Source organism: Pagrus pagrus (genome assembly GCF_965226575.1).
Source record: "Pagrus pagrus genome assembly, chromosome: 1".
NCBI lineage: Eukaryota > Metazoa > Chordata > Actinopteri > Spariformes > Sparidae > Pagrus > Pagrus pagrus.
The window spans coordinates 36,406,957-36,422,821 of record NC_140185.1 but is presented as its reverse complement, the minus strand read 5'-3'; the positions used below and the strand labels follow the sequence as shown (position 1 = coordinate 36,422,821).

The window sequence follows — 15,865 nt, the reverse complement described above, 5'->3', positions numbered from 1 at the left end:
CATTTCCGTCCCCCCCGCTCTCAGGTTCGAACACATTGGTTCCTGTTCCGACTGTTAGCATTTAGTGCCCGGGTTCTTCTTCCGGACACGTTATTGTTGCATCAGCATCCAACCATCCAGCACTGTGGCGATGTCGACCTCAGGAGAGCCAGGTACCGTCCATAATGTTTGTTTTTCACCTTACAGACACGTCAGGTGAACATACATTTAAAACCTATGATAGCACTATTTAATGTGTTTTGACGAGCTGTCACAGCCAATAAGCTAACATTAGCTTTAGCTATGTAGCGCTGTGGTCTAGCTGAAGGTAACCGGTCAGCGACTGACAAGCCGAACCCCCTTTAAAAAACAGGCTATTTAACCTGCTGGTTACTGGAGCGGAATCCAGCGAAATTGCAGACGCTTTTCAATTCGGAACACATACTCCATATAGCAGCATTTTATTAAGAAAACGAACATTTAAAGTGTTATAATGATTCAGGATTTTGAATGTTGTTTGGTGGCTGTCAGAGGAAACGTGTGGCTCTGTTCTGTGCTACTTTTATAAACTAAAAACCGTTTGCCTGATGAAAATTAGTCCTAGCTAATCTAAAATAATATAATTGTAATCCCAGTTTGTAGTGTTATGTTGCATAAAATGCAACATGCCGATATAACCACATGACTGTAATCTATAGCAGCCTGAAGTAAAGACATCATATTCATTGAGTTTAGTGTTATTCTGCCTGAACTGCTGCAGCTCAGATTGCATCATCTCTAACAGATTGATGTTTGCCTCACATCTGGGCAGATGTTATTTTACACGCTGGTTTACTGCAGATATTTCCAAGAAACATAAAAAAAAAATCTATGCAGGTTGTAATTTGTTTGTGGACTGCTAATTTTTGATCGAATGAAATAGATCTCATTTTAATGTTTGTTGTCACTTTCAGTTTTGATGAGTTGCATCATCGAGTTTGAGTTTCCATTTGATAATTTCACTTTGTTTCACTCATGTCTGCATACATTTTCTTTAAGCCTCAATGTGCCAAAGATCCTGAGACCCTCTTTGATTTACTATTATTGTTGTTGTTATTATTATTATTATTATTATTATTATTATTATTATTATTGTACAACCTATGGAAATACCTCGGCACCTTTTTCCAAGCTCACCATGACATATTGTTCACCTGTACACTACTTTATTTTGAAGGTCTTATATATAATTTGATAAGCACTGCATTGAAGTTGATAAGCGTCAATAACTCTGATTATATCTGTAATTCAGGAAATGTTGAAATGTGTTCTGTAGGGCGATATGGTTTTTCAGAATAATTTGATATTTTTAGGCTTAATCACAATACAAAATTTATATTTTGATATTTTGAAATCTCATCAAAACAATTCATATATGCTCGGATTAGGTGACAAAATCAAATATCACACTTTTTTTGACCAAATACAAACATCAATTTGTGACAATATTGTAGGGACGACTGATACTTTGACAAGATATTTACAACACTGAGATTTGTGATTAATAATCATCAGAAATGTGGATATAATGAAATGAATTTAAAGGCTGCATTACAGTAAAGTGAAAATGTTATCACTTTACTGTAATGCAGCCTTTAAAACTGGTGAACAACAACACTTATGTCATATTACCATATAACCATATCCAAAATCTAACCCCATATATACATGTAGTCTCATATCAGGATTATAATATAATATTGATATATTGCCCGGGCCGGCTTCATTGTATGTAAAACAAAAACCTGTCGTCTGTGTTATGTAACCTCTGTGTCACTGCTCTGAGTCTGATTTTAGGACCTTTTGTTGCGTCTCCTCACTTTAATTGAGAGTTTGCTTTCAAAGCTGCATGCATGCCAACAAACCACATTCACTTGATTTTATGTTCAGATATTTTCTTTTAGTTGTGCCGTCTCTTTCTTTTTTCCATCTCCTTGGTCTTCAAACTTTCACTTTCTGCTCAGACCCCTTTTGTGGCAACACTTTGTGTTTTTTTATGACTTTTTTCACTTTCAGTCTCGGTGTTTAATGCATCCTGCATGGAGGGAGAAAATCAAATTTCAGTTTCTATTTGACGAGTTCTTCGTGTTGTTCATTCATTTCTTCCAGTCCATTTCAGTTTCACTCTGAGTTGTGGTGAATGGTGTCGTTACAGACAGGAAAGACTTTGTTTTTCTGTCTGTACATGGATACCGAGAATTGTTACTTGAGGGGGGCAGAACTGATTTACTGATCAAGATTAATTGGCATTATGGATAATTATCCATTAGTACATGATCCATCCATCACATCATCACATGATTGCTGTTGTTACACACTTGTTGCAACATCCAGCATCTGTACCATAATAACAATATCTCTGCTTCTCCTTTTACTCACTCATAGGTGCAGAATTACATCAGTCCACTGCTTTCAAAATAGGGCTGCAACTATTATTTTCATTGTCGGTTATTCTATTATTTTCTTGATTAATTGTTTGGTTGTTTCTATATAATTTCCTGAGGTGGTGACCTCAAACGTCTTGTTTTGTCCAAAACTAGAGCCTGACTGATGCTGGATTTTTGAGGCTGATGCCGATATAAGGAATTAAAAAGTTCTTATATCATCTATCAGCTGATATATAGGCACATTTTTGCCGTGATCCCTCAAATGTGAGTAGTGACAAAGAAAATATCCATTAAAGTCTACTCTTCTCTAATGTGACAATAACACGATACTGAGACGAGAATATTTGAAAGGATTACATTTTTTATATGCTACAAGATTAAAGACAACATATGTCACCAGGAGTTTGTGTTGTTTATTTTGTTGGATTTCAGGATTTCAGTTTCAATTTTATCATCATTTTTGTTCCGTAGCTTGAGTTGGACTTTCTGTTGATTGTATTTGCTCCTGGCTGTGAGGCTGTGTGCCTGATCGTACTGGTTCTCCAGCTTGTTGTAAGTGTTTCCTTAGGCTGTTAGTCGGTAATTCTTTGCGCATATTTGCCCTCTTGTTTCTGCAGCCTTTGAGTTTGGCTTCTTGCTACAGATAAATGAGGAGGCCGCGCTGGCGGCGGCCCTGAATGACTACCTAACCTCACGCAGCTACCTGGCTGGGTTCAGCCACTCTCAGGCCGACCAGAAAGCCTTTAAGCTCCTCCGCAGACCCCCAGACCCACAACACGTTCACGCTCTGCGCTGGTACAGACACATAGCAGCCCTGCAGCAGGACGTCAGCCCTGACAGCAGCAGTGAGTAGACAGTTTAAGGCATGAACAGGCGAGACATGATCAGGGTCTCTGAATGTACCAGCCTGGATGTTGAGGCTGTCTGAGCTCCCAAAGACATGAAACTAAAAGCACCTCTCACCTGCACCCCTGCAAACACTTGCATGCATGAACCCAGAGCTCTTTTGCCGGCATTTCAGGAAATTCAGTTTGACATTTCACTTCTCGTAGCAGCACGGTGTGTGCCCGCCTGTCAAGGAACACAGAAGAGTTAGTCTATCACTGTTCAAACAGAGCGATGGCAGCTGGAACAAACCACACTCCCTGTCAGTTTTGCCCACAGACGTGTTGTTTTGCACAGACATCCACCCGAAGAACATGCTGCTCAAACAGTTTAAGACACAGAATTAGTTCACTGCAGGAAATTAGATGTCATGTCTCGCAGCTTTGCCCTGCAGCGTCTTCAGAAACATTTGAATGCATAATTCGCTGGTGTTTGCGCATGCAGTTTGTGGCTTTGACTGCTTATTGTGTCCAGGGTTTAAAGTACACGTGTTCCTTAACTGAACATGTTGGGCTGCATTTCTTTAACACAAGATGATCCTGCACTGTTAGTTAACAGTTGGCAGGTTCTCCTCTCCTGTCCTGAGCAGCCTGATTTGATCTGACCACACTAACCTCAAACTAGAGCTCGCTCTTTTCTCACTCGGCATGCACTGATAAATCTGGACCGATGTTGAAGTTTGAATGAACAATTTGTTGTGTATTCCCTCTTTTGTGCCGAGAAAACAAAGAAATCTTCGTTATAAAGAAATAGCTGAACTGTTCAAACTCATCAGCCCTTCATTAGTCCTTCTTCAGTGAAAGAACTGCTTCAAAAGCCTTTTTAGCTTCTGTACAACTACCTACTCAGTTATCAGATGTCTCAGTGCTGTCAGCGGCTCACAAACTGATGGCAGGGATGTCTAGAGGCAGAGGCTCATGAATGTGCCAGCTATGATAATTTCAAGTCGTGTTTCATGATATTATCCCAATAATTATCAAAATATACTTAAGACTTTAAAATACAACCTAAAATTGCTCTTCAACATACTGCAATCACTTTAACTCTCCATTTGGTTCATATGTTTTTATCACATCACAGATTCACATCTAGTTTAGTCATATGAATTTGTGATAATTAAAACATTCATCACTACAGGAGAGGAAATCTTTAATGATTCTGCTGATGCTCAGATTTTTTCACATTCGGACCGGTTCATATTTGAGATGCAGGTTGAGACGGATGGATATTAGGAATGTACTTTGATGATAACAACCCTCTCTTTGTCTAACTGACTGGTTTTGAAGCTTGATGCAGTCTGAATTTGAAAGCAAATATAACTTTGATTGATAAGTTATGCTCCGTGTCTCTGGCTGATGTTGACTTTTTTTTTTTTTTTTCAGTTTAAGGAAAATAACTTGGGTTGTTCTTGAATATTGAGTTGTACAGACAGGACAGACTTGGTAGTTGCACTTTGACACAGCTGAAACAAATAGTTTGTTAATCAGCACAACAATCCAGCAGGTTTAATTGGTTTCCAGCTTCTCACATCTGAAAAGTTTAAGCTTTTCTTTGTTTTATGAGACGGGGAATTGAATGTCTTTGTGTTTTAGACTGTTGGTCGGACAAAATGAACAATTTGAATATTGAAAATTCACGTCTGGGAAATTGCAATGGGCACACAGATGAAAATATTAGTTGATAATAAAAAAAAATAATCCAAAGTTGCAGCCATAGATCTCAGTAATGTTGCGTTAATGATGTAACTCTACTTTCCTCCCAGTGTTTTTTCACGTTCTTTGGTCCTCAAGGCAAACTAATGTGTAGTGATATAAAATATATAACGCTCCTGTGTGTAAAATATTTTGTGTGAACATAACATCATTTAAATTAATTATTATTGATGCAGTTGTTGTCTATAGAACATTTTAAAAAATCTTGTTGACAGTTGGTACAGAATATTTTTATATCTCTAAGTCAGATATTTTAAAATCCTGCACATGTTGGCTTTAAAATGATTTTGTATATCATGACTGATGGCAGAAAACATTTAAAAACAGCCAATTCACTTATTAAAAGTGTCAGTTTTCTAATGATTTTATTTGTTTTGTTCTTTTTTGTTCTATTTCAGTGAAAGGGAAGCGGGTTCAGCCCGCCTGGTCTCCACCAGCAGGAACAGAAGTTCCCCAACTTCGCCTCTACAACAGCCTGACGAGATCGAAGGTACATCAGAGACAAATATCATGTCCTCTTCAGGTTGTTTGTGGAAAGAAATCTTCAAACAGAGATGCTGCACAAAGTAGGACCTTAAATTTTAAGACAGACCGAGTGCCTGATGTCACCGAGGATTCACATGAGTTGCTGTTTTCCCGTCTCTTTAAACAGTAACTGTGGACATGCTGCATTCACTCACGACGAGTGCCTGGGCCGCCAATTAATTTTATTTATTTATATTTTATTATTAAATTCCCTCAATGCGCTACTACATACTGTATATGAAATGAGTCTGGGCGGACATGGATGTAACCGTCGACCTGACTGCTGCTTGTAGGTATAAAAGCACGAGGCGGTGATTCTAGTTCAGAGGATGTGGAATTAACACCTGTAATGGATGTTTGTATGAAGGGACAACAACGGTTAACGGTTTCCTCCTCTAAGCATCAGACTCCTTGTAAGAAAGTGAAAGTGTCGTTGTGTGAGAGGAAACGTCTCATAACTGCATCCTGTGTCAGAGTAGAATAAAATACATAATGTGAGACAGCAGAGAGTTTTTATCCATCAGATAAATCCATTCTTTCTGGTCGCGTTATTTATGCCTTCACATCACCGAGAGCCAATGCACATCTTCAAAACACAAAACAAAAAAACCTTTATGACCCATAAAGGTTAAAAAAAAGTCAAATTCAATGATGGAAACCATCAAAGAAGCTGAATCTGATCGGATTTTTCACAGTTCCATGTGTTTGGTACAGAGATCAGATGGGTGCTGCCTCCTTTAGGACACGATACAATGACAAAGTGAAAAAGGTTTTTTGTTGCTTGTTTTATTCTCTGATCAACTCGTTAATGTCGTCGTCTTTATGTTTCAGGAGCCGTTCGTTCCTCAGAAAGGGAATAAAGTGACGTGGTACTGCTGCGGACCAACAGTGTATGATGCCTCACACATGGGACACGCACGGTAAACAAAGAAAAAGTATTCAACGTGTGAATCTCATCCATCATTCCTCTAACTGTTTTCTTTAGTTATTTTATATAATGATCTGTCTCTGCACAGGTCCTACATATCCTTTGATATTCTGCGGAGGATACTGAGAGACTACTTCAAGTATGACGTCCTGTACTGCATGAACATCACAGACATCGATGACAAAGTGAGTACGACTTAAAAGAGAGGCTCATTTTATCTCGTTTGGTTTTAATTAGACGAATAAATAAACTTCATGACTTTATGATTTTTTTCTAGATCTGGCCTTTATTATAAACCATCTTCTATTGTCATCATTTATGTTTATGTTCCCTCACCTGTTTGCAGGTACCAATATTACACCGGTCATCAGGTGTTCTTGTAAAGCACTTGTGTATTTGGAAGGATCTGAATTTAGAGTTTTTGCATTGAGATAGAACGAAACACTTTAAGAGACATTTAAGATGTGATATTGGTTTGTAGTTTAGTGTGGTGTGATCAAGTCGAGCCCTGGAATCCACCAGATGGAGAGCAGTTCACCACTGATCAGTTGCATATACTCCCGACATTGTAGCGATGCAAAGCCTGTTGAAAATCGGCAAAGTTCTGGTTTAAGTCTGTTAGTCATAAAGTTTGTGTGTTTGTACGGTCTCCATGTTTTTTATCTCTTCCTTTCAGATCATTAAAAGGGCTCGACAGAACTACCTTCTGGAGCAGTACAAGGACAAGAAGCCACAAGCTGATCAGATCCTGCAGGATGTCCTGAACACGCGAGAGGTGAGACCGAGCGCTCAGTCAGCCCCTGATACATAAAGATAGCAGCTATACATGTTCAATAGACAAGATACAGCAGCTTGTGTTATTTAAGTTTAAAAGAATTTAATAATTAAAAATTAAAGTTGCAGATTTAGTTCCTTGCAGCCAAAACAAAGCTCTGGAGAGTTTTGCAGCTTGTGAACCACAGATAAGTTTCCCTGTGGAGAAGTGAAGTGTCAGATCATATATTCACCACGACTACAAACGAAAACCAGATCAGACAAAACTCTGAGCGTAAATATCTGTAACTGTAGAAATCAATAACGATGATCATACAGATTTCTGATTTAAAAGATCAGACTACATCATTGAAGGTTACCTGTATGTTTCTGTCTTTAATCCTCACGTGTTCATGTTGGTGTTTTCAGCCCTTTAAGGCTTATTTGGCCTCAACGACAGATCCAGATAAGAAGCAGATGCTGGAGCGGCTGGACGCTGCTGTGACAGCTGCTCTGCAGCCCCTGCAGGCAGCGATGGAGGGCAAAGCAGCACCTGAGGTCGTTCAACCTCTGGCCCAGGTGAGACTGAGCAGACACTCACTGTAAATCCACATTTGAGTCATAGTTTTCCTCTGTAATATTGATGTCACTCTCAGGTGTGTACGCTTAATGTGAGGCAACCACCAGCAGCCAGCTAACTTAGCTTAGCACAAAGACTGTATCTTCCTTTCTGACTCTATCAAAACCAGACGGGGACTGCAGGAAGTTACTGGTTAACATGAGAGTGATGTCAATCTTCTCATCTAACTCTCAGTAAAGTGAAGTGTTAAAAGTTATTGTGTTAAAAATTGTTTTAAAGAGGGATGTTGTCCATCACTTGTACATGTGTTAAAATAATTATCCAAGACATTTTTATATATACTGAAAAGTCAGATCTCTACTTAATATTGTTGATGGGTGGAACAGAATATTCAGCCATATTCATGTAGTTTTTTTTACACCAGTATATCGAGAAAGTGAAGTATTTAACACTCACAAAGAGATGAGTTGATTTATATTTCAACTGTCAATTTTATTTGGTCAACATGTCGTGAAAGCAATGACACGAAAAACTACACAATAAATTGATTGGTTATTTAAAAAATGCTTTTATTTTTTTCTGTCTTTGTTCTGAAGGTGCTGTTGGAGAACTCCAAGGACCTGCTGTCCGAGTGGTTGGACAAACAGTTTGGAAGTGAAGTCACGGAGAATTCAATCTTCTCCACTCTGCCGAATTATTGGGAGGGAGAATATCACAAAGACATGGACGCCCTGAACGTAAGTGGACGGAAAGCAGACAAAACCAACACAAATACACAGTAAATGTATTAAAGTAACCATTAGAATCAGGACATACATTGCATTTGTACTTAAAAACAGAAAAGTGAACTTAATAGGTGAAGTGTTATAAAAGAGTTCCAGCAACTGTGAATCACTTTAGAGCTCTCGAAATATACACAAAATAGCCACAAGCATGTGGACAGCCTTGTCTTTGAATCTTAATGCTACAGCAACACTTTTAGATACTTGTGGCCATGTAGGATATCCTGTTATATTGTGGTTTTTGTCTTCAGGTTCTTCCTCCAGACGTCCTCACCCGAGTCAGCGAATACGTCCCTGAGATTGTCGACTTTGTGAAGAAGATTGTCGCAAACGGTTACGGGTGAGGAAGAAACTGAAGCAGTGTTTGCAGTTCATATTACAGCCACACTGTCAGTTACAGCAGCAGAGTTTGAATGATCTTCTTTCTGTTTTATTCCCGGTGTTGACAGGTATGAGTCAAACGGTTCTGTGTACTTTAACACCTCGAAGTTTGATGGCAGTTCGCAGCACTCGTACGCCAAACTGGTGCCAGAGGCCGTCGGAGATCAGAAAGCTTTACAAGAGGGAGAAGGTTTGTTTTAATACATTTCAACGACCTGTTTCACTTCGTTCAAAGACGTTTGCCCCTCCAGGCAGGATGTTTTTGTGTGTAGAGAAATAAAACCATCCTGAGTGCTGCATCCAACCACTGCCTCAGACGGAAATGTTAAAATCCTGCACACGGGCTTTAATACATTCATTGTTTTAACCTGTTCTGTATCCTGTCTGTGCTCGTAGGCGACCTGAGCATCTCTGCTGACAGATTAAGTGAGAAAAAGTCTCCCAATGACTTCGCCCTGTGGAAAGCCTCCAAGCCTGGAGAGCCTTCATGGGACTCTCCGTGGGGGAAGGTGAGACTTTGTTAAACTGATTTCCAACTTCACAACAGGATGATAGATGGAGGTTTATTTAAGTAGATAATCAGGAAGTTCACAACGTGATTGTATCCGTTTCTTTAAATGTTCAAACAGGGACGGCCTGGCTGGCACATTGAATGTTCAGCCATGGCTGGATCTGTCCTGGGCGAGTCCATGGACATCCACGGTGGAGGGTTTGATCTCCGATTCCCCCATCACGACAACGAGTTGGCTCAGGCTGAGGTACGCAATCAAAGTCTGTCTTTGTCACTTTGTCTTTAAGTATTTTCACCAGCCAGAGTTTGAGACATGGAGGCAAGTCACAAAACAGCTGATTGACTGTAGTGAATTTAAGGACCGGTCAAAAAGAAAGTAAAATCCAGATGTTGACCACCGCTGGTTCTTCTCCTCGCAGGCTTTCTTTGAGAACGATTACTGGGTCCGATACTTCCTCCACACCGGTCACCTGACGATCGCCGGCTGCAAGATGTCCAAATCTCTGAAGAACTTCATCACCATTAAAGACGCTTTGGCAAAGAACACAGGTGACTCGTCTGCTTCAGCTGGATGTCATTAATGTTGTAGAGACGTGAAATAATTCTAACTACGGGCTAAAACTTTACATTTTTTCACTCACTTACTCGAGTAGCCCATGCTTGTTTGAACACACAGGTTTGCACTAAAATAGTGCTAGAAAAGCTAGAAAACGCTCCGTCAAATGTCATAAATTTCAATAATTTATCAGTTATAGTTGCGGGTTTAACTGTCGTCATTTCGTCGTCCTGCAGCTCGTCAGCTCCGTCTGGCTTTCCTGATGCATTCCTGGAAAGACACCCTGGACTACTCTTCCAACACAATGGAGTCAGCCGTCCAGTACGAGAAGTTCATGAATGTAGGTGACGATGTGACAGATTGTTTGGTATCATTCTTGAGGTTTGTCTCTGTTTTTTTTTTTATTAATCTGCTGTTTTGTGTCCTTCTCATCTAACAGGAGTTCTTCCTGAATGTGAAAGACACCCTGCGCTCTCCCACTGACCTCACTGGTCGCTTTGAGAAGTGGGAGGTGGAGGAGATGGAGCTCAACAACAGGTAAGAGTGTGATAATGAGAGTGAAGGATTAAACATGGAGTAGAAGCAGATAAACCTCCTGAAGCTGAGACATCTGAAGGTCTTAATACAGGAAAGATTAAGAAAGAAGAAGATCTGCCTTTCCAATTAAACAAAACAGTCAAGTTCTCCACTAAAAGCTAATGCTGTCTTGCGTTCTTTAGTTTCTACGACAGGAAGTTTGCCATCCACGAGGCTCTGTGTGACAACGTGGACACTCGCACCGTCATGGAGGAGATGAGAGTTCTGGTCGGTCAGAGCAACAGCTACATCGCCAGCAGGAAGAACGCCAAGCTGAGACCCAACCGCCTGCTGGTGGAGAGTATCGCTGTGTATCTCACCAACATGCTGAAGGTGAGCAAGTTTTAACTGCTTTAACTTCCTGTTGAGCTCCACAGACAGTCGTATGCTTCTGCACGTAGTACTGGTATGTAAGTGAAAGAGCAGCTTTGAGGAACATGAACTTCTTACCACACCCAACACAAATACTACTGGCTGTGATGAAGTGTTGTGCAGCATCCTGATCTCTGTGCTGATAACAGAAAGTAGGAAAATTTAAGAAAATTGTCAGTGTTGTAAAACAGTACCTTAAAGTCATACGAAAAGTAAAAGTTATGATATTATGTTACAATATTACTATGGTAAAAGTGAAAGGCACCAAAAATATTGTCTCCAAAACTTAGTGGAGTGGAAGTAAAAACTAATAGACAACGGAAAGTACATCAAAATTGTACTTGAGTAGATGTTCATTCCTTCACTGGAAACTGTGAAGAGCATTTTCCCTTTTTTTTGCATTTTATAGAGTAAACAATAAATCAACATATTATAAAAATGATCAGCAGATTAATCGATAATGAAATAATCTTAAATTACAGCGCTGGTATGTTTGCAGAGACTCTACAATGTCACACTTTATAAAATATGTGTGAAAGTCTTTATCGTTTATCACGCTGGATGCAGATCATGTAGCCACCACTAGATGGCAGTGTAGGCTGGACACTCGGGCTGTGTGTTACTTTTTAAACTTCTGAAAAATAAGATAAATTAAAGGAGCAGTCTGTAGGTTTGGGGAACACATTTTAATGAGAAGAGAAAGATTTTCATTGACAGATTTTTTTTCAGCCTAAACAAACAAGCAAACTGACCTTAAAGGACAATACAATTTATACTGTTTTACTTTGTTTATGTGTGGCGGACCCTGCCACCTTTCTAGCTTCAAACAGTGTAACTGTAACTGTAATGTTTTATATGAGCAGTGACTGTAGTGTGACTTGTGTCTGTTGTCTTTTAGATATTTGGTGCCATTGAAGAATCAGGGTCCATCGGTTTCCCAGTGGGAGGACAAAGTCAGAACGTTGACGTAAGTAAACAGACACTTTCTGTGTTTTCACTGTATTTTTGCAAACATAAACTCTGATTCCTGCCTCATCCTTCTAGGAACACCTTGTCTACACATACACAATCCTCTCCACATCACCTTTGTTTACACAAGAATGCAGAAACTATTCCAAACAGTTAAACAGACATGTTGGGCCAGTAGGTGGCGATAAAGTCTCCATCAATGTTGCAACAAATACCTGAGAAGAACATTTTGTATAGTGAGTAATAATATCATATGTGTAGTGAACTTATTTTCCTTTGAAACGTTACCTATGTTTAAGTGACCGACTCGGACGAGGAAATTATGTGTTTTCAAAAAAATGCGAAAACATTTTGGACAGTGTTCTGTCAAAGCAAATCAAAACCTGCAGTCACAGACACAAAATGCTTCATGCTCAGATTTACATTTTTAATCTGTGAGCATTTAAATCACACGTAGTAAAATATTGTTGGTATTGTTTCTCAGCTGGAGAGCACGGTGATGCCGTACCTGTCTGTGCTGTCGGACTTCAGAGAGGGAGTCCGCAAAATCGCCCGAGAGCAGAAAGGTAAGACGTGGTGTCCTAAAAGCTGCTAATAATGTTTTTATCTATCATTACGGTAACACTTTACCCTAAGAGTTTATCTTCTGGGTCATATTAAAGTCCTTATTTAAATCCGATGTAGTGATGGAGTTGCTGCAGCTGTGTGATGTTGTCCGTGACGACACATTACCGGAGCTGGGAGTCCGACTGGAAGACCACGAAGGTAAATATTCTGTTGTTATAATATGTTTTGTTCCAGGAAAATAAATCTTAAGCTCTTGATGACACAATGTGACTCTGTCACAGGTCTGCCCACTGTGGTGAAGCTGGTGGACAAGGAGACATTACTGAAGGAGCGAGAGGAGAAGACGAAGGTGAGGAGGAGGAGGAGGAGATGTTATAAAAACTTCAGAAACTGGATACCAATAACTCTGCCCAGTGAAGAAGCTCTGTGTTAGTCTTCATTGCTCATTTCTAATATAAAGATTATGTGTAACTTCTGTTTTCTTCTTTCTCAGATCGAAGAAGAGAAGAAAAAGAAGAAGGAAGAAGCTGCCAGGAAGAAACAAGAGCAAGAGGTCGATCACATGTTTCCATATAGAGACGTTTAGTCCTCTTCTTTTGTTTCTCTGATGATGAACACCGTCACTCACTCTCTTCTTTTCCTCTTCCAGATGGCTAAACTGGCAAAGATGAAGGTCCCTCCATGTGAAATGTTTCGCACAGAAACTGACAAGTACTCCCAGTTTGATGAAACGGTAAATCTCTCCCGTACTTTTCACTCATTGTATTGCTCCTTCCAAGATTTTTTTCTTTTGCCGAGATTAATTTTCCCGTTGTTTGTTGCTGTCGCAGGGTTTCCCCACGCACGATGCTGAAGGGAAGGAGCTGAGCAAAGGTCAGGCCAAGAAGCTGCGTAAGCTCTACGAGACCCAGGAGAAACTTCACAATGAGTATCTTCAGATGAACCAAAATGGCAACTGATTGTGTTTTTACGAATTGTTCCAAACCATCCACCCAACAGAGTACTGCAGAATAAATGTTAAGGCCAGAGATGCTGGGTCATCGTTTGTCTCCTGATTATCTGTTTCGGATCAGAAAACAACAAAAATCAAACTCCAAATGATTCATTGTCTTCACGGTGAATTTCAGAACGACGGTTAAAATTGAAGACTTCCTGTTTGTTCTGTTTGTGTCTCCACAACAACACAAACAGTAACTGAGGTGAGGTGTAATGATGTAGCAGAGAGCTAATGAGTCTCTGTTAGCGCTCCGCTAGCAGCGTCTCCACGTGTTTTCTACATGAATTATGTTTTTGACTGAAACTCTGTAACAATGCCAGTCAGCTGAAGGATCATGTGTGAGTTTAAGATTAACTACAAATTAAAGATTTAATTTTTAATTTTTCTTCTCCAAGTCTCTGAACTCTTCTGGAGGGATAAACACCATCTTTATATACGAGAACGTTTCCTCGTGTTGTTGTGATGACGGTGGTGCGAGTGCAGTCAAAGGTGTCGATCTGAAATCTCCCACAGATTTTCAGATGTGTTGAGATGTTTTTACCAAAGGCCGCAGCATTTGATTCACTCATGTATGAATACATCTGCATTTTGTACTGTTCCTGAACTCATTCTGGTTTTTCCTGTGATCTGTCAGCTGTCTGTAACTAAATTTAGAGATCGGAATTGGCTGAATGCACTGAGGCTGCAGCTAACGATTCATCCACATCAGTTAATCTGCCAGTCATTTCGACGATTCATCGATTCAAAGTCCAGTGTGCAGGATTTAGGAGGATCTTCTGGCACAAATAGAAAATAATCCTCATGATTAACTAATAATTGTTGTGTTTTCGCTACTTTAGAATGAGTCTTTTATATCTACAGAGAGTCCGCCATGTTTCTACAGTAGCCCAGAACAGACAAACCGAACAGCTCTAGAGACGAACTTTAATGTTTTTTGTGTGTTTTTTGTGGTTTTAGTGAGCACAGTAGGCGAGGGTGAGACGAGGGGTGTTCAGTTGGTTTGCAATCTGCAACCTGCTGCTAGAAGCCACTAAATCCTACACACTGGTGCTGGAAGAAAATAGTGGAAAAAATTAAGTAATTTGTCACAACACAAAGATGTTTTCAGGTTGCTTGTTTTATTCGACCGACGCTCCAACGTGACATTAGATAGAATCAGTTGTGATGTTTTTTCAGGAATATGTCGCTTTATGCAGCCGTTATATTAGCAACTGAATAAAAGTGTCATGAACTTTTTTACAAAAAATCCCTGTCAGTTGGGTTAAACTGTTGTACTCCTTAATTTTTCCAGAGACTTTTGCAAAATTGCAAATCAATATCAGATGATATGAGTAGAAAAATGTGTTGCATTCTCAGTCACACTGATGTAACTGAGAATGCAACAAATTTATAGATAATAAGGAGTAAAACATGCATCCTGCCATCTGCAGATCATACAGTAACATCACCAAGAGACCTATTTTGTACGTTGTTGTAACTGGCCAGTGGATCACGGGCTGAACTTTGGTCGACTCAACAAAAACTCTGCTGTGATAAATTCTGTTTCATTCCACTGATGTTTATGTACGAAAGGTTGTTTGTGACTGGAACATTTTAGGTAATTCATATGACTTTTTTCAACACATTTTCATCAATCATTCCTCACTCAAGTTAATTTTACTGGATTTATACAATCTTAAAGGATGAGGCTGGTGATATTCTGTATTTTTCTCGTTGTCATCAAATCCTGTGAAAGACCAAAACCAGGATATGTGTCGGTTAATCTCCCAGCATCTCTGTGAAATAGTGCATTTCTCAGGGACTATTTTCAGAGGCGGATTAACACACATTTTGTGCTTTAGTGAGTCAACAACGAATCACAAGAGCGTCATTGTTGATTTTTATCTTTTCATGGGATTTGTTGACAATTATGAAAATGTAGAAAATTACCCGACATCTCCTTTAAACCTGCTCGGCTGCTTTCTCATCACACAGTAAAATAAAACTGCTTAAATCCTCTGTGAATGTGGTGTTTCTACATGAAGAGGAGCTTTATATAATGCAACCGTCCATTAGGATCATGTATTTTTGTACTGTTGATGTATTGAAATGTCGAGGACACAGCTGCCGTAAGGCTTTCAGATAGGAAGATACTCAGACTGCTTTCCTTTAAAGAAATAAAACTGGTCATCCTTGTGAACTCCAGACGTCGACTCTTATCTTAAACAACCTATTGACAAGATAATTTAATCTCTGCAGTGGCTGAAATAACATAACAGATAAATATATGGATGAATGATTGTTTCTGAAATAAAAGACATCCAGGCTTGAACAGATTGATGAGGCTTAAATCTGATTACAAACTGTCTTATTTTGAAATTCTGTAT

At 39.5% G+C, this 15,865-nt stretch overlaps 1 protein-coding gene across 2 annotated transcripts; it reads left to right on the top strand.

Annotated features, from left to right (window-relative positions):
- The first annotated feature begins 45 nt into the window (after positions 1-45).
- Positions 46-15,683, top strand: cars1 (cysteinyl-tRNA synthetase 1). 2 transcript variants are annotated; one of them, XM_084357296.1, is made up of 23 exons: positions 51-152; positions 3,023-3,250; positions 5,401-5,492; positions 6,359-6,447; positions 6,544-6,640; positions 7,132-7,230; positions 7,638-7,787; positions 8,385-8,525; positions 8,822-8,910; positions 9,020-9,141; positions 9,348-9,460; positions 9,581-9,709; positions 9,882-10,011; positions 10,255-10,358; positions 10,458-10,555; positions 10,738-10,927; positions 11,865-11,933; positions 12,420-12,501; positions 12,620-12,700; positions 12,784-12,851; positions 12,996-13,055; positions 13,152-13,235; positions 13,333-15,683. In XM_084357296.1, exons 1-23 carry the CDS (start codon positions 131-133, stop codon positions 13,459-13,461), a joined length of 2,466 nt encoding a protein of 821 aa, XP_084213422.1. In that variant the 5' UTR covers positions 51-130; the 3' UTR covers positions 13,462-15,683. The 2 variants fall into 2 exon arrangements, with proteins under 2 accessions (XP_084213423.1, XP_084213422.1); XM_084357297.1 differs by lacking the exon at positions 3,023-3,250 and having other exon boundaries at positions 46-152.
- The last annotated feature ends 182 nt before the right edge of the window (positions 15,684-15,865 follow it).